The sequence below is a fragment of the Drosophila mojavensis genome, unplaced genomic scaffold (assembly GCF_018153725.1).
Source record: "Drosophila mojavensis isolate 15081-1352.22 unplaced genomic scaffold, ASM1815372v1 contig_136, whole genome shotgun sequence".
NCBI lineage: Eukaryota > Metazoa > Arthropoda > Insecta > Diptera > Drosophilidae > Drosophila > Drosophila mojavensis.
Genome location: NW_025318667.1, coordinates 838,983 through 864,894, shown reverse-complemented (window position 1 = coordinate 864,894; position 25,912 = coordinate 838,983). Strand labels below are relative to the sequence as shown.

Below are 25,912 nucleotides of genomic sequence, written 5' to 3'. Positions count from 1 at the left end.
AGAGCATTTACGCGCTTTCTCTACTGGGAATTTAACAATATTTTGTATGTATATGGAATGTGTTGATGCTTTTCTATATGGCATGCTTATCGCTCAGTCCGCAGCGCAGAAAAGATCGAAATTCAAATGTTGATGGCATGACCAGGCGCTACCCTGTAGAGCGTCACAAAGATATGGTGTTAATGAGTTGGGACTGTGAGGTGGTTGCACAAGTCTTTATATATACATTGGCATATCTCTAAGATGGGCGTGTCTTCCTACAATTCCCGAATGGGTTCCTCAATGAATCTCTCTAAGATGACCAAATCTCTCTGCTTTCCCAATGAGTCCCTCTTAATCTCAGTCGGCTCTGCTCCGCGTGGCCATAATTTTCTGTCCCTCCCTCTCCCTCTCTCTCTATCTCTGTGTATGTCTGTCTTTTTGTCTATTTGTGTGTCTCTTTGTCTATCTCTTTCCCTTTATCTTAATTTTTCCGTTCTTTGACTTTGTGTCTGTGTCTGTCTCTTGATTTTTTCTTTTTATCGCACATTTGTTCTATCCCTTTCTCTATATCTATTGGTCTTTCCGATTCCCCCTTTTTCTATCCCTATGCCCTATATATATATTTTTTTCTATTTTTTCTCAGTCTCTCTCTCTCTCTCTGTCTGTCTCTCCATACCATAGGACCTGCTCAGACCAATGTCGTCAGCAGTCGATATACCTTTCATGCTTTTTCACGAAAAATGGCAAACTAATTGATGTTTACGAAAACGTACCTATATATGTACATACATACATAGAATACACATGTGCATGGGCAAACGCATGCGTATGTGTGTGCTCTTTGATGTTAAATTTTAAGACATTGTTTATAAATAATTTGTTTCACTTTGTAGACTGCGCCTGACCAATACCAAGCGAGCTGTGTGGGGCACTGGGCCACAGCAGATGAATCATGCTTTCATGCTTATACAACCAAGTGAGGGAGAAAGAGGGGGCAAGGGAGAGAGAGAGAAAGAGAGAGAGAGATACGCGCTGAAGAAGATAGTGAAAGAGAGAAAGAGAGAGTGAGAGATGATGCGAATTTTATCCTAAGATTTACTATGATTGCTCCATCAACGATTAGGCTTGACTCTTCCTCAATCACCTCGCTACGATCCTTTCAGTCGATGCCTTCAGTGTTCTAGATAGAACACCGGATAGTTAGCCCTAAACTATTGCTTGATGGATGGAACCTACCTATCTTCCAAACTGATTGAGTGATGTATGTTGATTGATGGTGATGATATATGGCCCGATTGATTTAATTATTTGATTAAGCTAAAGTTGAGCTGTGAGGACGTGATTGATTGACTGACCAATAGTCTGACCAACTGACCGACTTATTGATTGACTGCAGTAGAAATAGAATCAGCTGAAAATCAGTTCAGGTATTTCGCTTCCACTCGCTATTCGAGTGAGTCCCCTATTTCGAGCACAATTGACAATTTGAACCTTTCACACAAATCCATTCGGCGATTAGCTGTTGCTGCTGCTGTTGCTCAATCTAATCAATTGCCCAGACAGATAACCTTTGACACGGCAAAGCGAAAAAAAAAACGCTCGAAATTTCCGCCGCACTTGCAATTTCCTGCACAAATCAAATCACGTATAAAAAGTGTGTGCATTCCTAGCCAAAAGGTTTTCGAACGGAAACGGAAATGGAAATTGTCAAGCACAAATTCCTAATAGCCCTATCAAGTGCTGCGCTGCTTGATTGACGCATCAGCCAGCAGAATGTTGCTTACTTTTCAGCGCTTTCCCCATTTCGTTCTGATTTTATTCATTGTATACTTTCGCTGTAAATACTCGGAGCTTTTACAAGAGGGACTACCGACTGTTAAATACCCTATACAGTTTTTGTGGATGCGCAAAAACACCGTTTACTTCAAGTCAATGCACATTGATTGATCAATCAATATATATGTATAGCATATATTAAAACTCCTTTGACTTCAGTAGAAGCACTACTCAATCAAATCAATATATTTTCGTCATACATCAGTAATATATTAGTTATACTATAGCCATACAACAATTATATATCTGAGAAACATCATACATCAGTCATACATCAATCATCTATCAGTCATACATCAGTAATATATTAGTCCTACAATAGCCTGCATCAATTATATATATAAGAAATACCATACATTATTCATACATCAGTCATCTATCAGTCATACATCAGTCATCCATCAGTCATACGTCAGTATTATATTAGTCATACAATAGCTATACATCAGTTATATATCTGAAAAACATCATACATCAGTCATCTATCAGAAATACATCAGATATTCGACAGCCTTACATCAATTCTTCAGTCGTATATCATTCGTACGTCAATCATACATCAGTAATATAACAGCCATACATCAATCATGTATCTGGCATACTTCAATCATACATTACTCATACATCAGGCAGGCATTAGTCATCATTAATCTATAATGAGAGACTGATTGATCAGTCTTTGATTGATTGATTGAACATGTGCCATAAGAGGAAAGTTTTGTATTCATCAGCGAGTGAATGACTGCTGACTGATTGAGACTGATTGCCTGAATGACTGACCAATAAATTGACGAGCCAACTCTCGACCAATCAAGTTTATAAATGACTGACAGGCTGATCGATAGACGAGCAATGGCTAGAATCGAATAGATCGATAGCACTGACTATTAATGCCCAAGTACATGAGTTTCTTCGCAGCACTTGCAATAGACTGCCAATAATTAGCCGAGAATGTCAAATCACTTGCCATTAATTGACGCAGACAGCGAATAGTCCACCTAATCGTTGCTACAGCTCGCTGTTAGTTTCCACACGAACTGCGCGAGCTGCATAAATTGTCGCCGAAAGCTGTTCGAGAAAGAGGTGTAAAGCGAAATTTGGGAATTGCTTTTTATGAAACCCAACTCTCCCTCTCTCTCTCTGTCTCCCTCTCTCTCTCTCGCGCTCTTGCTCTCTCCTCTCTGGATGAGGCTGGCGTTGATCGTTGTTTGCTGTTTGTTGATCGTTGAGCGTCTTTGGCTTGGGGTTGTTTTTGTTTTTTGTTTTTTTTTTTTTTTTGGAGCCGTCGCCGTTTGCCGGTTTCATCAGTTAAGCGACGATCGCGGCACGGTTAAGTACGTAGCGCACTATAGATATAAAGATATATAGATATATATAGATATCTAAACTTAAGCCGATACAGATACAGATACAGATACAGATACAGATACAGATACAGATACAGATACAGATACAGATACAGATACAGATACAGATACAGATACAGATACAGATACAGATACAGATACAGATACAGATACAGATACAGATACAGATACAGATACAGATACAGATACAGATACAGATACAGATACAGATACAGATACAGATACAGATACAGATACAGATACAGATACAGATACAGATACAGATACAGATACAGATACAGATACAGATACAGATACAGATACAGATACAGATACAGATACAGATACAGATACAGATACAGATACAGATACAGATACAGATACAGATACAGATACAGATACAGATACAGATACAGATACAGATACAGATACAGATACAGATACAGATACAGATACAGATACAGATACAGATACAGATACAGATACAGATACAGATACGCTTAGGGATGCTGAAGGGCTTGCCATCAATTGCAATTAAGCTGCTCAAATCAATTACGCGCATTAACAGCAAATTGAATTAAAGCGCGTGAACAACAACAACAACAACGAGATTCAACTATAGCAACAACTACAACATAAAGTGCTTGTTCGTCTCGGAGCTTGAATGTGATAAAAAAAAAGCATAAACAAAAATGCGAAATGTGCATAAACAAAAAATGAGAATTGAAAATAAAAAACAAGAATCAAGTGTAACAATCGAATTCGTAAATAATTAATTAATAACGGCATTTGCATAAAAAGTCATTTCGAATTGGATTTGTTGTTGTCCTTTTTAATTCTTTTTCTGTTTTTGTGTGTGTGTTTTTTTTTTTTAAATAATTATCCTCAGAGCCTCGATGGCGGTTAATTAGTGATAAATATTTATATATAGATGGAAATATGTGTGAGCGCGTGCTGAAGGGGTATATCGATTTCTAACTGCGCGACATGGCTACTTCCACGGAGTGTGTGTATACATGTGTTCCAGATCTACTTCAGTTGAGTGGGATAGTTAACCTTCTCGGCTCTAGCCGTCTCTCTGCTTGCTCATCTTCTGTCCTGCTCTGGTGCCTCTGTTAGTCCATATCGCACTATGTCTCTCTTTCCATCAGTCTCTCTGTCTGTCCGCCCGATCTTCCATAAAATCGCATAATTTTTGGCTTAAAGTCATCGATAACTTCGCTGATTAATAAAAAATCGATAAAAATCGATTGCAAATTTGATATAGTTAACTGTATAGAGCATATGCGTTGCTTAATTATATTTCTGATTCCTCGCTTTGCGACGCAAGGGTATCTGCTAGTCGTGCATAGCTCACTGTGAGATTCTTAGTGTCCTTAAGTCCTTTTTATGTTGTAATTCAGTGGTTCCAGGGCCTAGAGTCTTGCGGTCAATTAGTGTTAATGTAAACATAAATATATCTACATATATCACTGTTTTTTTTCCTCCTGCTCTATGTGGAACATTTGTTGACTTTATTAACGACCCATCAATTGTGTTCGGCTGGTCATTCACTGTGGAGCATATTAGTTGCGTGCAATGCTGTCTGTTTGTTTCATCATCCATAGCCTCACATGTTCCGTTCGTCTGTCCGTCCGTTTTATTCGTCTCGTCGCCTGTTCCTCCCAGTTTGCATATCCATTCGTATCTTGGCCTGTCAGTCCATTCGTTTTATTCCTTCCCATCTTTTTGTTCAATCGTTTGTCTTTCCGTCCGTCCGTCCGTCCATTTTTTTCTTTCCGTTGCTCCATTGTATTTTCGTACTTCTGTCCGTTCATTTGTCATTTCTTCCGTCATGCCTTCTTTCCCACTATCCGTCCGTTCGTCCGTTAGCCCATGCCTCTCCGTCTCCGTCCCTCTCTCAGTCTCTTTCTTTATTCGTCTCGCCTGTGCTCGAACTCGAGCCTACGCCGCGACGCAGCGAGCCACTTTTGATCACTAAATTATTAATGGGATTCTACAAAGTAGATGTGAAATGCTGCTGAATAATTAAATTGCTTAATATGCCAAAGTGGGACTCGCACCTTTGAGCTTTGTGAATCGCTATTTCTGGCCTGAGCTCGTTACTTCCATTCGACTTGAACAAGTAGATCAACTATATACATACATACATATATCTATACGTATCTGAGGTATTCCCTATAAGCATATCGATTTGAATTGTGCCCGCACATTGAACCCTTCGCCCATTGCTGTGAGCTTATTATAATGAACATGATATGCTAATTTCCCTTTTTTGTCGATACCGATGCGAATTCCAATAAGAAACAACGCGATTCTTATTGGATTTTTGGATTTGGTTTTATATTTTTGTTATTTCGTTTTACAATTTCAGGCAAAATGTAAATTGCAAAGCGTCGATCGAAGTTTTTTGAACAAATCCAGAAATCGGAAACCAGCTCAGACACACACACACACACACACACACACATACACATAGTAACACTCACTTACAGAGGTGTAGGTCGGGCTTTTGTTTTATTTGTATGTGTTTCAATGAATATTTCGCATGGAAATTGTTGCAAATTGTTGACTATGGTTGGCCAAAATGATGCGGCAACAGCAACAACAACAGCAGCAGCACAGCAGCAACAGCAGTTGCTAGAAGAGTTACCGCTTCTGCAGCAGCACAAAGAGCAGCAACAGCAGCAACATCCGAATCTCAATCAGAATCTCGAGAGGCAACAGAATCAGCAACAGCAGCAACAGTTGCTGGAGCAGCAACAGTTGCTGGAGCAGCAACATACACTGAAGCAGCAACAGGCGCTACAACAGCAGCAGCGGCAATATCTGGAACAGCAGCAACAAACGCTTAAGCAGCAGCAGCAGCTGTTGAAGCAGCAACAGCAGCAACAACAACAGTTGCTGTTACAGCAGCAACAGCAGCAGCCGCGACGCTTTAGCTTTAGCTTCAATGTTAAGATTGCTGTGAATGTCAACACGAAAATGTTGGCAAATCAGGAGCGAGCCAAGCAGGAGCTAGAGCATCAGCAACACCAGCAACAGCAGCAACAGCAACAACAGCAACAGCAACAGCTGCAGCAGCAACAACTCAAGCAACAAGAATTGCTACGATCTCGTTCCCATGGCAATTGCTATGGGCAAAGCCTGTTGCAGCTAATCCGCGGCAGCTTCTCGTGCAGCCGCAACGGCAACATCGCCACCATGTTGCTGGGGCACCTGCTTGTGCTGCTGCTGTTGCTCTCGCTATGCTGCACCGTTTGCTGTCGCTCGCAGCAACAGTTCGGCTTCACGCCAGCAACACCGACCACGGCAGCAACAGTTGCTGTGATACCACTCGCCCAGGCGAACATGCGACCCACCCTGGACAGCGATGTGGTTGAGAAGGTCGCCGTCTGGGCCAAGCACTTGGGCGCCTCACCACCCAGCGTCGCTGAGGGCATTGTCATCAGCAGCGTTGTTCGAGCGCCAGTTCACACGGAGACGCGCGAGCAGCAACAGCAGCAGCAGCGACAGCAGCAGCAGCAGCAACAGCAGCAGCAGCAGCAACAGCAACAGCAGCATGAGAGCAATGCAGGCATCGATGAGCGAATCGTTCTGGAACACGTTACCCGCGACTGCGTTCAGCGTTGCATTGTAGAGGTGAGTCGAAACTTCTGGCACGATGAATATAACTAGGTCTATTATAGAATCGAGGGTCCGATTATCAGCAGCTGCCAGCTTATGTAAGCATAGTCAGAGGAGCTTGAGAGACTTGAGACTTGAGACTAGAAAGATCCGAGTGATGAAATTTGATTTGCTGTAAGATCTAAAACTCAGGGCTCTCCCCTAGATCATTAAAGGCGGGGTGCTTCAAGTGCCCAAGAATGAAAACCCTCTGAGATTTAATCGAAGACATCTCTACCCAACCCAAGAGGGTTCTCTGATCTACTACTGAGAAAAGTAAAGTTTCTGGGTGACAGTTCGCCTCTTGTTTGCCCTCAACCCAATGAAAATGTGATAAGTTTCGACAAAATGAATCGATATATATATATCGATTATATATAGATTCATTATCTATTATATATCGATTCATTTTGTCAAGGTCTATCACATACATACACATATTCATGATTAGGAACGAGCTGATCTATATGGCTACGGCTCTATTTTCAAGGAATGCTCTTCTCGCTTACTGTAACTTATCCTCCTGATAGAGCTAATGTTACCTATGCTATCCACCTCTTTCCCTCTCACTCTCCACTTGCAGCTAATCTAATATTAACTCCAAAGAGAGCATTGCGTGATCGAATAGAGTCTATCTTTTGTCAATGAGTAGCTGAAAGCCAACATCAGCTACGTTTAGTCACATGTCACGAAGCCTATTGAAATCGGGGCTTTAATTAAGCGATCTACGTGATCTACATACTTGATCTATGTGATCTATGTAATATCACCCCCTCTCTCGTCCCCTCATTTCTTTATTTATTGTCAAGTTACTTGATTATAGCTTGTAGTTCGCATCGCTTGTCATGTCAAAGGGGCACTTAAATCAGCGGCATCTACAATTTAGATGCTAAATGGAACGATTATTTGTATCTATCTCAGCTTTTGTATCTGAATCTGAAACTGTATTTGTGCATGCATGTGCAACAGGAACTGCAACTAATCTGTATCTGTATCTGTATCTGTATCTGTATCTGTATCTGTATCTGTATCTGTATCTGTATCTGTATCTGTATCTGTATCTGTATCTGTATCTGTATCTGTATCTGTATCTGTATCTGTATCTGTATCTGTATCTGTATCTGTATCTGTATCTGTATCTGTATCTGTATCTGTATCTGTATCTGTATCTGTATCTGTATCTGTATCTGTATCTGTATCTGTATCTGTATCTGTATCTGTATCTGTATCTGTATCTGTATCTGTATCTGTATCTGTATCTGTATCTGTATCTGTATCTGTATCTGTATCTGTATCTGTATCTCTAACTGTAACAAAAATATTTGGGTTACCTGCCAAATTGATGGTAATTTGCATGAATGCACATTGTGTGGGCTGCTTCCTCGAATGTTCTCTGGATCTGTCTTCGCTCTATGTGAAACTTGCCTGTTGTTGTTGCTCCAGATGGGGACAGCTAGTTGTGTTTATTAATTGCCCAAAACCAAAATAAATAAATAGAAATTGTTAGAAATGGAAACAAATTGAAAATATATTTCATCATCTTTAGTTATATATATATAAATAGAGAGAGAGAGAGAGAGAGAGAGAGAGAGAAACCAAATTGATGTTGTAGTGCTGCTTTTAATTAGTTTCTCGGTGAACTCGACTCGTCTGTTCACGTATCTGGCATAATTAAAAATGTACTTAAGTGGTCTTTGTTTTTTCTACTTTATATTTGTAATTTATGTTTGTTTTTTACAATTGTTGCCATCATTATTCAATTATCGCTCTGAAATGCCCGATAGATGGCGCCATATAGCAGTAGACAGTTGCTATATCCAATCTTTTCTCATTGTGCTTTTATCATTATCGATAATCTATTGATATGTAATCTAACATCTCTGACATTTCAGCCTCTCATTATTCTCACTTTTCACATTCCTTTTCGCATCCTTCAGACATCGCTTTTCATCTTCCTCCCTCTCTCTCTCTCTCTCTCTCTCTCTCTCTCTCTTATGTTTGCTAATCGATAACTGCTTATCGATTAAGCTGAGAATGCAAACAGCTGTCAGAGCATTCAATTAGACACTAGTTAGGGCTAGAGTGCGCTAATTAAGCGCTACACATTTCACACTCACTCAACACTCGGCAATTCCCATTTCACTGCTCGTAAAGCCCATGCCCCATTGCCTCGACCGAGACCCATTTAAAGAGAGAGAGAGAGTGAGGGCAATGCAATCGAAAGCCCCATCTCGATGTCAGTTTGGCTTAATTAAAGCTAATCAGGCAGCCTAATTGCTGTAAATGCTGTACGAACTGAGATTCAAACACGGATTGGGAATTTGAGATGCTCTCGCACTCTTTCTCTCTCTCTCTCTCTCTCTCTCCCTCTCCCCGCTCTCTTTGCTTATCGGGAATGTCCCTAGTAGGTCTGTAAATTGTTGCTTATCGCTTGGCTGCTTTAATTGCCTCAGCTGCAGCTGCCTAGGCAGCTCTAGAGGGGCTGCCGAATAGATTGGATCGCAGCGCAAATATCTAGCTCTACGAAAGAATCACTCGACGCGATGATGATGCTGATGATGCTGATGCTGCTGATGATTCTGTGCAAAATGCTCAGCCAATTTATTTAGCTTTTCGGACTGCAGCGTAATAAATCAGCAAGAGTATGTGTGACCGACTAGCAGATACCCTTGGCCCCTTGGCCCCTTGACACCACATTGAACTATGCTTAACCGGTTTTCAGTTTAGAGTTGCCTTAATGAAATCAATGTTATGGGAAAGATATGAAGAAAATTAAATATTTTGTATTTTTTTACTTGTATAGTAAGTTTAATATTTCGAATTCTAAAGGAAGTTGAGTTATATCAAATTAGCAAAAATAGCTCTTGAAGACCTCGACTTCTGCTCAAAGAAACCAGTCTTTAAAGTGATATCTAATTCATCTACTATTAGATATCATATGATGATATGGATTATCACTGAGGACTTTATCGTATTTCTCTAAATTTTAGATCATTTGAGATAGGCTTTTCATATTTAGATACCAGATGTGTCTCCAATGCTCTGCTCTCTTCAATATACCCGCTTTGGTTAAATGTGAAGAGTGTTTTTCACTAACAACAGCAACAAATGGTGTCAATAACACACACACATATACACTTCGGCAGCAATAGCTGTGTGTGTGAGTGTGTGTGTATGTTAGTCAGTCAATCACTCAGTCAGTCAGTCAGTCAGTCAGTCAGTCAGTCAGTCAGTTAATGTAATAGAAATTGTACAACAAAAGACGCTGCAATGACGACATGAAAGTCCCCCTCCAATGCCAATTAGCTAGCAGCTCGCCCTACATGCCACGCCCGCCCACTCGACGCCACCCCCTTACATCTTTCATCTCACACACACACACGCATACAGAGAGAGACGCATGCACACACACACACACAGTCACTGTGAACAGTTTGTGAAAAAGCCAATCAAGCTAAATTAATAAAATATTACGTAGAATTCTAAATTAAATTGACGCGTGTGCAAGAATAAAGAAACACAAACATACCCACACACACACACACACATACATTAATGCATGTATGTATATGTGTGTGTGTGTATATAGAAATGTGTAAATTGTGCAACTGCATGCGATAATTTGAAGCTTAAAGGCAATTCGAAATTCGAATCATTGAAACGAAAGCCGAAATGGGAAATTGGAATTGAAAATGGAACTGGAGGGGGAGGTGGAGGGGGACTTGGAGAAGGAGATAGTGCTAAGGATAGAGAGCGAGAGAGAGAGAGCGAGAAAGAGAGATAGAGTTAGAGAGAACAAGAATGGGGAAGAGAGAGAGAGAGAGAGGAAAAGATTCATACCAACTAGAAGTTCTCTGACAGAGATAAAGAGAGGGTTATAAAAGAGAGAGATTCATATTGAAGAAAGAGAGAGAGAGAGAGAAATATTTAGAAAAAATATAATATATATATATATATATATATATATAATATAATATTTAGAGAAAAAGAGAGATAATATTGAATGAAAGTTCGCTAAGGCGCTGAAAGAGAGAGAAGGTTATAGTAATTCTGACTAAATTGAAAAGAAAAGGGAAAAAGGCAGACGGCGAGAAGAGAGAGAGAAAAGGAAATTGAGACAGACTCAGGGCGAGGGACTCGTTCACTTAGAGAAAGCCAGAAAGAAGAGAGAACTATTGAGATATTCTGAATAAAACACAAACATATCGTACAAGTCATACAGAGCAGAAGCAGGGGCAGGGGCAGAGTCTGAGGCAGACATTGACGTAGAAACAAAGAGCGAGCGAGAAATTGAATTGTCTATTCAAGTAAGTCGAGCATTGTCTGCCTGGACTTAATTTGTGTCCAGTTCAGCTATGAGTAAGAACTACATTTTGCTAGCCCAATGGAGGCTCTCTTGCTGCTTCTTCTTCTGCTGGTGTGCCCCACTGGAGATCCGTTCTATTCATGCTAATGCACAGCTCCATTATGTAGCACTAGGTTAAGCAACTTTTGCACGTCTCTTGTTGACCTTCGATGCGAACAAAATGTTTTTTCTTTATTTCTTTTGGCTAATTATCAATGCAGATTTATTTCGAACAGAGCAGAGATCAAAGATGCACGTGCTCTAAGCAGAAAAGAGCGGGAGAGAAAGAGCGAGAGGCAGAGAGGGGGAGGGTGAGGGAGAGGGCAGTCTGAAACTCGTTTGGCGTGACGCACGTTAAATGTTGAGTTGGTCAAATAGATTTGTGCATTTTTAATAGACAGAAATTCTCAGTTATCGAGTTGAAAGCCAGCGAATCAACAAATTGCGAATACCCAGTGCAAGGTGTGTGAGTGGGTATATTGACAGCTGAGTGGGTGGAGTTTGTCTACAATATGCTAAAATGTATCCAGCTTACGTTTACTTACTCTCCATGCTTTACATAGATATCGCTACAGTTTCTATTTATATTACATTCAATCCGAGCTAATCTACCTCGCTTCGGCGTACTCACCTATTACAGGGTATCTTAATTAAGCTTTTTATTGTAGATAGAGGACAAGTTTTAAAGGTCACAAGCTGGTTAAGTGCACTACCTCTCACGCTATCTCTCCATCTCCCTCTCTCTCCCTCTCTCTCTCGCAGCCCTTCTCTTTGTTTACTTGCTCCCCTCTTTCATTCGCTTTCTTCAGCAATTGCCTTTCTCCACGCTGTGGCATTGTGTGAATGCGAATGCGAATGCACTGACATTGAATTGAATATTCTTCCCACGGCCAAGCATCCCCTACACTGTCCTACGCCGCGTCGACACTCTCCTACATCAGCACTTCCGCTGTCGCTCTTTATTGATGTTTCATTTCTCTTTTTCCAGGAGGATCTATTTCTTGACGAATTTGGCATTAAGTGCGATAAGGCCGACAACAGCGACAAGTGCTACAAAACTCGCGTAAGTCAACACCTGCCCCTTGCCACGCCCCCTCGTCCCCTTGCCCCCTCGCCACTGCGTAAGCGGTGTCGAGTGTAGCCCTGACCAAAGGCCGCAAAGCCCCGTAATTCGAAACCTGCTTTCGACTGACCCACAAAAGAAAGACGAAAATCGAAAATCGAATCAATTCCCAGTAAATGAAGCCGAGCACCCCGAAATTCCCAGACAAAGAGTGTAATTGCAGAGCCAGCAAAATGAACGACAGACAGATACTCTATCATATACATAAGCAATATACATACATACATCCATACATATGTATATGCATACATATGTTGTGCAGCATGAAAACGATTTCTTACGTCTGTTCTCCGATTGCAAGTTGGTTGACAAATTGAACGACTGGCAGATGCCCTATAATATACATAAATAAACGATTTCAGTGCATATGCAACAAATTTGCTTCAGAGTTTCATGGGATCTTTCTTTAACTGTTTCCCATTAAGCCATTATAAAAAATTGTGAACGACTAGCAGATACCCTATCTCGTACATAGACAATGCATAGTGTAGTTTTTATGAAAAATGCTTTTAAGCCAATGCTTATGCCTATTTTACGAGAAAGCGAATTAAACAATATGATGACCGACTGTGGGATACCCTTTACTATGCATAATCAAGGCATATTTGAACGAATACCCCTTCCTCAAGCAGACAGACCAGAGACATCAGCCAGCTTTCCCATAAATGTAAAGTATACGAGCAAGTCTACTTCTGCTAAGAACTGAAAACACATTTGAAGTCGAAGCCGCTTCACGGCTCACATTTGTATTTAAACTTAACCGCAAGCTCTTAGTGGTTGGTGCTGATTGAGTTACCCCATGGGGGCTGAGCAAGGAGTATCACGATATCCTGGCCACAGTGGGAACTAGTTGCACACCAGTTCGAAGTGCATGATACGCGCCCAGTCGTACTCCCGCTCCAGGCAGCTCAAGAACCCATTGAACATCAGGTGCAAGCCCATAAATCGACTCGACCTGCACTTCGAGGCGAGGTACTTGATCCCGATCTTCTGTGTGTTTTTTACCTTGCAGCAATCCATCTCAGCTCAGGCTAGACTAGACTAGAGTTTTCCGGGGATTTCTTAGGGCGCATACGTATGCCACTCACCTATTGAGAACACGAAATTTTTCGATTACGACAAATTAAAAGATCACAAAAATATATAATAAGCAAACAATTGTAATGGGCATCTAGAAATGCTTTGAAGTGAACAGCAAAGCCAGTTTGAACGGCTGAAATTTGTTGAGCAGACGGGTATACGATTAGTGTAGAGTAGTATTAGTACTGTCTTGAAAAGGAGTCCATATATAGAGTCATTGACTGGGTGGGTAGTAGTTCTTTGAAAGACCTGAGCTCAAGCAGTAGTTATCATATGTGAGAGATATTCTTAGGTTGTCAGTAGCCTACGAGAAACATGATCCAGCGCTCAAAGCTCTTCCTTCCCATAGACTTTTACTATTTCTGCTGCTTCTACTTAAGACTTGTAGTAGTCTTTCCTCACATAGACTTTTACATTCGCTGATCAGAACATTCATAATTCATATCTTTCTCTCCCTCTCTCTCTCTCTCTCTCTCTCTCTCTCTCTATCTCTTTGCAGTGCACCAAGGGCTGTGCGCAATGGTATCGAGCACTCAAGGACATCGAGCCCTGCCAGGAGGCCTGCGTAAGTGACTATCTCTCTCTCTCACTTACTCTCTCTCTCTCTCTCTCTCTCTCTCTCTCTCTCTCTCTCTCTCTCTCTCTCTCTCTCTCTCTGTACATCTCTCGTCCTATCTAAATCTCTATTTCTCGCTGCTCTAGGCCTCCACGCAGTTCTATCCCTACGATTTGCCCTGCATTGGCGCCTGCGAGACGTCACAGCGGGACTATTGGCATCTGCAGCGCTTGGCCATGGCCAAGCTGGTTGAGTCGACGCAGCCGCAGCTGCTGGAGCCATCGAGCGACTCGGGCGCTTTGACCATCAAGTGGAGCATTCAGTTTCCGGAGAACTTCTTGGCCAGTCGGCCCTTCAACATACAATATCAGCAATTGGATCAGCTGACGGAGCTGGCCTGGCATAATCTGGCCGACTACGACTGCGATGAGTACTACGTGTGTGAGATACTCGAGGCGCTAATTCCCTACTCGCGCTACAGGGTAAGTTGCGAGCAGCCACACAGACAGGCAGAGAGAGACGGTGTGCCATTGATAATGCTTGTTGGCTGGGATAGGTCCTGATTGGGTTGGAGATCTCATGTAGTCAGGCTCAGAGCTGAAGGCCACCCTTAACGAAGCCCCAAATCTAAAACTGAGAAGGAGAGGCCTCCAGTGGGCTTAGCGTAGACGGCAGTACACAAACGGTAGATACCTAATATACCCACCCACGACTATACATATTTAAAGAAGATAACATGATTGGGATGGAGATCTCATGTAGTCAGGCTCAGAGTTGATCTATAAATGAGAAGGAGAGGCCTCTAGTGGGCTTAGCGTCTAGTACACAAACGGTAAAGACCTAATATACCCACCCACGACTATGCATACAATATATAAAGATATATATGATTTTATGCTCTCAAATTCTTCTATGCAGAATGAAATATAAGTGAGAAAGAGTCATAGATATGTGTGTAAGAATGCAGAAGGTGCCACTAAGCTCTACCGAGTAGACAGATATTGCTCTAAAGCAATATATCCGCTTTGTACCGGATGGAGAGGATGTTAAGAGCCGTCTCTGCCGTAATAGGAATAACTTATGGAGGGAAAACTTGTTGTACACTAAGAGCTTATATACCCGTTTTAGCGCTGTTGATTTGTCAATTTAGAGCTGATCTACTGAGAAGCTTTACTCTTCCAATAATTTATGCCTTACTCCCCTCCCTCTCTCTCCCTCTCTCACTTTAGTTTCGCTTTGAGCTGCCTTTTGGCGAGGGCAGTTCGGATGTTCTCTACTCGCCAGCCACGCCCATCTATGAAACGCCCATCGAAGGAGCACCCATCTCGGCGCCAAGCATTGAATCGGTGCTGGCGCTGGACGAGCATCACGTGGCCCTTCACTGGCGTCCCGGCCGCTACAGCAATGCCCCGCTCGAGGGCTACAAGCTGCAGCTGAGTGGCGGCAGCAACGACAGTCGCGAGCAGGTGAGTCCAAGTCCAGCTGCAGGTGTCCAGATACACATCAATATCTCTTCTGCCTCAGCTGCTGCCCGCTCAGCGCACGAGCTGCATCCTCGGCCAGCTGCAGCCGCTGACCAACTACTCGCTGTCGCTGAGCATGATCAACAAACAGGGCCAGGGACCCTCGGCCGTGGCTGCGATTCAGACGAAGCCACCGCTGGAGCCGCAGCAGCTGCTGAGTGTGCTGCTGGCCAGCAGGCGGCAAGTCGTCTGGCAATCCCTTGAGCCGGCGGGTGAGACGCGCGTCGTCTACCGCTCCAACCAGCAGACGAACATCAGCGACTTGGCCTGGTCGCAGCGCGAACAGCGACTCTGGCTACTCGACTCGCTAGGACAGCTGCACAGGTGAGTGATTGATGGGGGCAATACCCAACTGTACACTGCGCTAGCCTCGGCTAGGAGCCATGTAGCTTAAACGTGTTTAGCTCCGATTTGGTTGGATCTTCAGGATCGTCAGTTCATCAATCAATTATAAGATATATCTACAAAAATCATCAGTTAATTGATAAACTAGACCATCAATCAGGTTCATCATTTAATCAATCAAGCGATTAACCGTCAATCAATCAAGCTGGTTGATTCAACAATCAGGCGTTCAATCTATAAATCGTCCAGACAATAATATCCTCATAGATAGAGCAGAGTCTACCTTAGGTCAGTCTATCAGTCGGTCAATCAATCAGTGAGTATTTCAATTACCCTGTCAATCATTTAGGTAGTTTGACAAACATAATTATGCTATGGTGTACTCTGAAAATCAGTAAGTCAATCAAGCAGTTAATCAATCTGCAGTCAATCAATGATTCAAGTCAACTCAGTCAGCCTATCTCTCATTCAAGCAGTTATACAATCAATCAATCGTACTCTCTATTCTCACAGTTAGCTATCAATCAGTCAGCAATCAATTATCAGTCATTCAATCATAGCAGACAGTTTAACATATATGTATGTAGATATCCCTTTGATTTCCAAGAATCCATCAGTCATGAAATGGTTCAAATCCTCTTCCTTTTTCGCAGTCAATTACTGGATGAGCCGGCGACTAGCTCGGCGCGAGCCTTGCACCTGCAGCTGCCCGGCAATTGGACAGCGCGAAAGGTGAGCCTGGACTGGCTGCGGCAGCGACTGTACTTGGCAGCGGAGGCAGGAGACGGTGCGGAGTACGAACTGTTTAGCTGCTCGACGGAAGGAGACGACGTGCAGCAGTTGAACGCACAGCTGGGCGAGACGGTGCAGCAGCTGGAGGTGGATGCACTGAATGGCTGGCTCTTCTGGTCGGACGGGGAGTCGCTGCATCGCCTGGACTTGAGCAGCAAGGCTAAGGTGCGAGTGGTCCCGGCCCAAACGAGGCTGGGCAACTTTGTGCTGGAGCCGCAGCGTTGGCTGCTTCACGTGCTGCTCCTAGAGGAGCAGCAGCTGCTGGAGCTGAGCTACGACGGCAGCTACAAGCAGCTGAGGCCGCTGAGGGACGAGAACTGGCTGAGCTTCGCGCTGAGCGTCGATCAGAAGCAGCTGCTGCTGATCAACGACAGCAAACTGGAGATGCAGAGCAAGACCAGCAGCTGGACGATGCAGCGCGACGAGCAGGAGCTGCTGCAGGAGGCAATCTTCGAGACCGTGGCCCTGGAGCGACGTCGCCAGCCCCTGGCCCTGGAGCCGGCCCAGCCGCAGCAGCTGCGCGCCATGCTCGGCGCTCAGGCGGCCAAGATCAGCTGGCAGCCACCGGCCCTCAACCCCTACCAGACCTTGTCCGTGGCCAACTTCAGCTACGAGCTCGAGGTGCTCGACGTGGGTAGCCAGAGCGCGTACAACATACGGAATATCCGGCAGCTGAGCTTCGGCCTGGAGCGCCTGCAGCCGAACAATCTCTACCAGCTGCGCGTGCGGGCCATCAACCAGGCCGGCTGGGCGGGCGAGTGGACACAGCAGATCGCGACGCGCAGCTGGCCCCTGGGCGAGCACCGCCTGCGCTGGGCCACGCGCCAGGGCCGGCTCTACATGAGCAACGAGCTGGGCGAGCAGCTGAAGGCTTTGCCCGCCAAGCTCGCCCCTGCGCCCAGTCCCCTCGTCCTGGTCAACGAGAGCGTGGCCTACTACGTCAGCGAGCAGACCCTGTACTGCGTGCACCGGCTGGAGCCCCAGCTGAGCTGCGGCTCCCTGAACCGCCTGCAGCAGGTCAGCTCCGTGGCCTACGACTGGCGTGGCGGCATGCTCTACTGGACGGACCTGGCGCGCAACATGGTGCAGCGCATGGACCCGCTGACGGGCGAGCGGGAGCTGCTGCCCGTCTTTGGGGCTAGGCAGCTGGCCCTGGATGCGGAGCACGGCCAGCTGTACTACTCGAGCGAGGCGCACTTGGCCAGTCGCACGCTGAACACCCAGCAGGAGCTGGAGTTCTACCACGTCAACGGCCTCACCGGACGCATCCGCAACTTCTGCCTGGACCTGCAGCACCGTTATCTCTACTGGCTGGTCGAGGGCTCCAGCTCCGGCTCCGGTTCCGGTTCCGGTTCCGGCTCGAGCTCTCAGCTGTTGGTCTATCGCAGCGCGCTGTCCATGGACCGCAGCCTGGAGCTGCTGACGACGCTGAGCTCGATCGACGCCCTGCCCCACACGCTGCAGCACTTCCAGCCCTTGAACGCCCTGGCCTGGATCGCCGCCGACGGCAGCGCGGCGCACCTGCTGCGCTTGGACGAGAGCTCGAGGGGCACGCAGCCGCTGCAGCCGCTCGGCCTGCGTCTCAATGCATCGCTGACTGCGCTGCAGCTGCTGAGCGACAAGGCGCACCCCAGCCCGGACCAGAGCGTGCGCCCGCTGCCCGTGGCCGCGGAGAGCGTGCGCATCGAGCCGGGCGGGCACTGGAACGACTTCCGGCTGCGCTGGCAGCCCACGCACACGGCCGGCAACCACAGCATCAGCTACAAGCTGCTGCTGGAGCAGGGCGGCGAGCGGGTGCTCAGCCTGGAGCTGGCCACGGCCTTCGCGCGCATCACGCAGCTCTCGCAGGCCATGCTGCCGCTGAGGGTCAGCCTGACGCCGCACTCGGCCTGGCGCGCTGGACCCACCACTCGGCTGACGCTGGCGACGCCCTTGGCCGCGCCCACGCAGCCCCGCAGGCTGCGCGTCTTTGTGGAGCGGCGCGCCCAGGCGCTGCAGACTGGCGTCAACATCAGCGCGCTGCTGCGCTGGGACGTGCCCGAGGAGGAGCAGCAGACGACGCTGCAGTACCGCATCAGCTGCTGGCACGGCGCCGACCTCCACGCCGAGCTGCTGCTCAACCAGACGCAGCTGGAGGCGCGCATTGGCCAGCTGCAGCCGGACGAGACGTACCGCTTCCAGGTGCAGGCCCAGCAGTCGACAGCGGCCACAAGCCACACGCTGCACATTGCGCCGGAGCTGCAGGCGGTGCCCCGGCTGCTCTACGCCAATGCTGAGCACATCGGGGAGTTCGACTTGGACCTGGCCAGACGCCAGCAGCTGGTCTACACGGCGAACCCCGTCGAGCACCTGGTCACCATCGAGGGCGAGCGGCGCCTGCTCTGGGTGAACGAGCACGTGGAGCTGCTCAGCCACGTGCCGGGCCAGGTCCCAGCCAAGCTGGCCCGCATGCGCGCCGAGGTGCTCGCCCTGACCGTCGACTGGGTGCAGCGCGTCGTCTACTGGGCCGAGCTGGACCAGCTGTCGGCGGTCGACCGGCTGCCCGCTGCCTGCATCTACCGGCTCGACCTGTGCCGCTTCGAGGCGCGCATTTTGCCGGGCGAAAGGCTGTGGTGCACGCCGCGCGGGGAGCTCCTGCGGGACCTGATGGCGCTGCCCCATGCGCGCGCTCTCATCTGGCTGCAGCACTCGCTGAACGAGCGCAACGGCACCTTGAGGGGTCGCAGCCTAGCCAACGAGACGGACCTGCATTTCCAGGGCCTCACGCAGTCGCTGTGGCGCCTCTTCGAGGGCAGCCAGCAGCCGTCGGAGGAGACCGTCAACCTGGTCGACGATTTGGGCAGGCTGTGCATCTACCACATCCATCGCCAGCTCTGCACGCCCAGCTCCCTGAGCGCCCAGCTCAACCTGCTGAACGAGAACATCCTGCAGCTGGCCCAGGACTCTGGCTATCTCTACGCCCTGCGCAATGGCAGTCTGCGCGCCTTCGGCCGACGGCGCCAGCAGCTGGAGTACCTGCTGCCCTTGAGCTTTGATGAGGTGCGCCTGCTGCGTTCCTACAACTACCAGGCCTACCCCGACCGGCACTGCCTGCTGCTGCCCGCCTCCTGGAGCGGCCAGCACGAGCTCTTGGCCTCCAGCTGCGACGAAACCAATTGCACCCTGCAGCTGCCCCACCTCACAGCTGCCCCGGACTGCCGCCTGCCCATACCCGGACTGGGCTACCAGCTCAACTTGACGGCGAGCCAGAGCAACTCCAGTGAGCTGCGTTCGTTCAAGGGCTTCGCCGGCCAATCACTGAGCATTGCCGGCCTGAAGCCCTTCCACAGCTACGAGCTGGGCGTGTCGTTGAGCAGCTACTACCAGACCGTCTTGAAGCTCGAGCCGCTGCTGGTGCTGCCGAAGCTGCGGCTGCGCACTGCGCCCGCCACGCCGACGGCCCCTCGGAACTTCAGCGCCAGGGCCTTGAGTCCCAATGAGCTGGAAGTGAGCTGGCTGGCGCCACTGCAGCTGCGCAGCGAGAGCGTCTACTACACGCTGCACTGGCAGCTGATAGAGGAGGAGCACCAGGAGGATGAGCAAGCGGGAGATGTGTGGGGCAGCCTTGAGGAGGACAAGGACAAGGACAAGGACAAGGACAAGGATATGGGAAATCAGGCAGGGAGCAATCAACAGACTGACGAAGCAGTACATCAGCAAGGCAAGAAAGCAAAGGCTCAATCAGTGACTCCCGCGGCAGTGGATGAAGCAAACGAGCAAACAGGCAAGGACACAGATCAATCGTTGGTCAATCAGGGGGAACAATCATTCATCAATGCAGACGCGGGTGAGGCAGATACTGATCGGAATCAGACGGCGATCAACCCACCGCAGCAGCTGCGCCTGGAGCAAGCTGGTGTGCAGCGATTGACCCAGCTTCAGCCTGGCCGCCTCTACCAGCTCTGGCTGCACGCCCATGCCACGCCCACGAAGTTCAACGGCACCAAACCCATATTGATTCGCAGCTACCAGAAGCTGCCGCCCTTGCAGCTAGTCGAGCTGAGCGCCTACTCCCTGACTCTGGCCTGGGCGGGCACCAGCGACGCCATCAGCTCGCTGATCCTCGAGTGCCAGTCGCTGAACAGCGAGCAGCTGAAGTTCAACGTAATCGCCAACTACACCTTGATGAAGCTGTCGTCGCTGCAGCCCAAGACGCGCTACTCCTGCCGCCTCGCCATAAGCTATGCCAGCACGCCAGCCGGCTCGGTTTACTATACGGCAAGCCAGGTGTTCGAGACGCTGAGCGATGCGCCCAGTGCGCCAGGACGACCGCAGCTGGAGCACATAGCGGGGGAAGTGTTCCGGGTCAGCTGGGCGCCCGCCTCCGAGAATGGTTTACCCATAATGCTCTACAATCTGGAGGCGCTGCAGGCGCGTCGTCCAAGTCGTCGTCGGAGACGGCGCGAGACCTCCCTCGCCACGCTGCCATGGGCAGAGGAGCCGCAGGTCATCGAGGATCAGTGGCTGGACCTCTGCAACACCACCGAGCTGAGCTGCATTGTGCGCGACCTGCACTCGCGTCGCCTTCTACTGTTCCGCGTCAGGGCCAGGAACCGCCTCCATGGCTGGGGACCCTTCAGCGAGGACAGCGAACGCATTGCGGAGCCCTTCGTCTCGCCCGAGAAGCGCGGCTCGCTGGTCCTGGCCATCATTGCTCCAGCGGCCATTGTGTCCAGCTGTGTGCTGGCCCTTGTGCTCGTGCGCAAAGGTAAGCTCAATCATGTTCATCAATCGCCAAGCAAGTCAGTTGGCTTTACCAGCTTGCTCGATCTTCAATCAGTCGATTTGTGGATTAGACAAGCAATGTACAACGTTCAATCATTTAATTCATGTCAAGGTCAAGTTAGTCAATCAATAAATCAAGCGATTGTCAATCATCAATCCATCTTCAAGCTAATTACAACACTCAATCATTTCATTCATCGCGAGACCAAGTCAGTTTATTAATCAATCAATCGATTGTCAATCATGAATAATAAATCAGTAATCAATCAATCTCCGACTATCATAAATCATGCCAACTATCTCGTATTCCTCTCTATACATATCCATCTATATATACATACATACATATATACTTATGTATAAATGAATCAATCAATATTCAATCATTTAATTTCACAGTACAAAAACGTCGCCAGCGAGCCAAAAAGCTGCTCCAGCAGAGCCGCCCCAGCATTTGGAGCAACTTGTCGACGCTGCAGACGCAGCAGCAGCTGATGGCAGCGCGCAATCGCACGTTCTCGATGACGCTGAGCGACGCGGACATTGCGCTGCTGCCGCAGATCAGCTGGAGTCGACTGACGCTGCTGCGCTTTCTGGGCAGCGGCGCCTTTGGCGAGGTGTACGAGGGCCAGCTGCAGGGCGAAGACGAGGCGCAGCCGCAGCGTGTGGCCATCAAGGTGAGTGTTTAGAGCTGGTTCACCTACCTCAGGCCCAAACTGAAGCACCGTCCCCATCCACTTGCAGAGTCTGCGCAAGGGCGCCAGCGAGTTTGCAGAGCTGCTGCAGGAGGCGCAGCTGATGAGCAACTTCAAGCACGAGAATATCGTTTGCCTGATTGGCATCTGCTTCGACAGCGATACCATTTCGCTGATCATGGAGCACATGGAGGCGGGAGATCTGCTCAGCTACTTGCGTGCGGCTCGGCCCAATTCACAGGTGAGCGGATTGAGCCTAATTGCCAATTATCAAACACCTTGTTTACCTTACTCAAACTGTAATTACAATTGGTTCAATTGAACAATAGGAAGATAAAGGATAGACACAAATACATACATACATATGCCGTCTCTGTCATATTTACACAATCGTTTGCCTGTGCTTCTCTCATAACCTTCTTCTTATACATAGTACATGTACACATGTATTACATATTATGTATGTATGCATCTCTGCTACGACTCTCATTCGCTCTCTCTTCTCTTTTACTTTTGTAAGCAGCTTAGCTCGACTCTTAAAATACGCTTTGAGAGCTATCAATGCTATAAAAACAAATCTTTACCTTCACTGCATCAAATATTCTGACCAATAATTTTTAAAAGCAATATTACGTTTAATAAACATACACTCAATTGCAAAACTCGCCATGTCATAGTAATAGAGTAGGGTATTCATATTTCGACACACATATTTAAGCAGAGTGCATTAAGCTTTCTATGTATGTATGTATATGTGTGCACAGCCAAAATAACATATTTGGTGTATACAGATTTAAATTGCTTACTGCTCATGACGTCATAGCTTGCCCATATTTTCTGTATAATGTTATTCAACTTAACAGACTGAAAACAATTTTATAATATTCTCCCTAATAAAATGTCCCGTTCTTATGCACTCGCTCAACGCATAAAAGCTTTTGTACCATAACAGAAATCAGACTCTCTAATGTGGCGTCACAATTTCTGCTGTCGACGCGCGCTTTGCGTAACCTTTTGCACTTGAAGCCATGCGCTAACCAAAATCAAGAGAGAGAGACAGAGAGAGGGAGAGAGAGTAGCCACATTGCCTTATCTCTTTTCTTTGCATAGTGTCGAGTGAAGCTCGAAGACGATCAAAGAAGAGAACGAAAACGAAACCGTTTTCTATGCGCTCTCGCGTTGCTCTTTGCAATTGCGTGTTGTTGTTTTAGTTTTTGCTTAAAACCGTTAATGTAGCCGAAAATAGAATTTGTGTGCGAGAGAGATGCCATCTTAGTTTGAATGCATTTAAAGCAGGAAATGACTGATACTGATGTGCCGTTGCTTGCAGGAATCGCCGAAGCGCAAATTAGAGTTTGAGGATCTGCTGAACATGTGCCTGGACGTGGCCAATGGCTGCAGCTATCTGGAGGACATGCACTTCGTGCATCGCGACCTCGCTTGCCGCAATTGCCTGGTGTCCGATGGGGCAGCGATTGGCGGGCGACGCATCGTGAAAATTGGGGATTTCGGGCTGGCACGCGACATCTACAAGAGCGACTACTACCGCAAGGAGGGCGAGGGCCTGCTGCCCGTGCGCTGGATGGCACTCGAGAGTCTCGTCGACGGCCTCTTCAGCACCCAGTCGGACGTGTGGGCGTTCGGTGTGCTCTGCTGGGAGATACTCACGCTCGGCCAGCAGCCGTATGCGGCGCGCAACAATTTCGAGGTGCTCGCCCACGTCAAGGAGGGCGGCCGACTGCAGCAGCCGGAGCAATGTCCCGACAAACTGTAAGTGCCAGCCATATTTCAATGGTGCCCGCTCGGCGCCTGCAAAGGGGTATATTCGCTTCATGCATCTCGATTCTATTCACAGTTACGCGCTGCTCCTGCAATGCTGGCGCTCAGAGCCCTGGGAGCGGCCCAGCTTCAGGCGCTGTCACAGCGTGCTGCAGACGCTCAGCATGGATATGCCCATCATGGAGCTGGACGCGCAGGCTTTGTTGCACAGTTGCAATGGCAAGCCAGAGGCCAAGGTGCGCTTCGACGATGCGCCCGAGCGCCTCTCGCTGCAGATGGACACCAAGGATACGCAGGCACATGTCAGCATACACACTCAGACGCCCACACACACCCCCACAGCCACGCGGGCGCACACACACGCACTTCCGCACACACAGACAGCAGAGAGTGGACAGCTGTATGCGAATGAAAGCGTCTCGCGGCTCTGAAATGCGGCTCAATCGCGCCTCGAATTGATTGAGCATTTGCTTTGGCGTGTGCACTCAGCCATGCCACGCCCACTTGCCAAAAACAATATACAGCCCGCCCACATGCCGGGGCTGCGATAGGCAATTAAGTTTCTTTTTTTTTTTCTGTACTGAAAAATTAGCCAAAACGAAACAAATGTTTTTATTTTTTTTTTGTGTCTAGTGTATAACATATGCATATACATACATATATCTATTTTTTTTAGTAGTTTACACATATGACATATTTTACGGTATTCTGTAACGATTTCGCAATAAATATTATATACGAAATACATTTTATATAAATGAATTTGCAAGCCAAGCCCATCTATGAGCTGGATCTCGAAAGGCTTAGCTGCGATTCCGTCATGTTTATCTGTACAACTGTCAAAGCAGGGGCTACAATGTTGGTAAGCCATATGCATATACATATGTACATATGTATATATATTCTCAATCTTATCTTTAGATTAGGCTTGAATATCATTCGAATGCAAACAAAACTCAGCCCCGCTGTCTCTCCCTTACTCACTCTCCCTCACTATCTCTCTCTCTCTCTCTCGCTGTATCTTTCTGTCTCTATCTGCAGCTCGGCCAAGTAAATGACAAATCGGCTTTGAGAGCAATTAGATATCGTGTCTTAGCCATTCGATTTGGACTCCCATTCGGACACGTGCCGCGGCTTATTTTAATTTCATTAAAATTTTTGCTCATTTATAGCTTGGACAAAGTTTTCTATACGATATTTTATTTCCTTTCTCCTTCGCTTGGCGCATTTTTCCTCATTGTTTTGCTACCCTATTAAATGTGTATGTAGTGAGTATATTGGTTTAGTGCATCACTATGCAACAATTGTTAAAAGCTTCAACTTCACGTGCTATATATCGATAAATATCGATAAATATACTTTAAAAACGGGTGAATGCTAATCTGGGTTCATTCAGTACCGTTTGGGGAACCATAAGACCCAGCGTGGTTAAACTGTTGTGATTTGTTATCAAAGCTGAAATCGATTACAGGGCATCTTACAGTCGAATATTCTGTATCTCAGAACTTTAACCTATTTGTTCATTGTGTGCGGGAAAATGTTGTAAGTTTGTGTAGAATGGCTCGAGATTTTTACCCATTCAAATTAAATGTAACTTTGAGCAAAACTTTGAACAATGGCTACTGAGATCGCTACCTCTCTGTCTCACCTTTAGTGTACATTATGTGTATCTCTCTCTCACTCTCTCTCTCTTTAATTCCCTCAAAGCTCGCTCCTTACTCCTTCACTTTCTTTTATCACCTTTTAAAGGTACTTTAGACAACAAGTTCGCAACAATACAAATACGCACACACATACATATACACACACATTTTGATTATATTTCAAACATCTCCAGTTGCAGGTCCATCCATCCACCCGTCTGTCCAACCGTCCGTCCCCTCGCTGAATTTTCATCTCTCCCCAAACGATTTGCGTGAACTTTTCCATATGGTTCTCATTGAATTTCACAAATGTTGCTTGGCTACCAGAGGGGGACGAGGGCGGCGGCGGTGCAGGCTGGCTGTCTGACGGGGGCGTGGTCGCTGTTTGTGCCGCCCAAATAACAAATTGTAAATAGCTGCGCATAAATCGATTACCG

General features: G+C 47.0%; 1 protein-coding gene across 1 annotated transcript; it reads left to right on the top strand.

Annotated features, from left to right (window-relative positions):
* The first annotated feature begins 3,909 nt into the window (after positions 1 to 3,909).
* On the top strand, positions 3,910 to 24,579 carry LOC6585690 (protein sevenless). The gene is made up of 13 exons (XM_044007291.1): positions 3,910 to 3,928; positions 5,539 to 5,975; positions 6,024 to 6,806; positions 12,164 to 12,238; positions 13,878 to 13,943; positions 14,081 to 14,416; positions 15,164 to 15,400; positions 15,459 to 15,781; positions 16,456 to 21,341; positions 21,758 to 22,035; positions 22,103 to 22,294; positions 23,384 to 23,823; positions 23,909 to 24,579. The coding sequence occupies exons 2-13, from the start codon at positions 5,700 to 5,702 to the stop codon at positions 24,261 to 24,263; spliced, it is 8,247 nt and encodes a 2,748-aa protein (XP_043863226.1). The 5' UTR covers positions 3,910 to 3,928; positions 5,539 to 5,699; the 3' UTR covers positions 24,264 to 24,579.
* Positions 24,580 to 25,912: the final 1,333 nt, after the last annotated feature.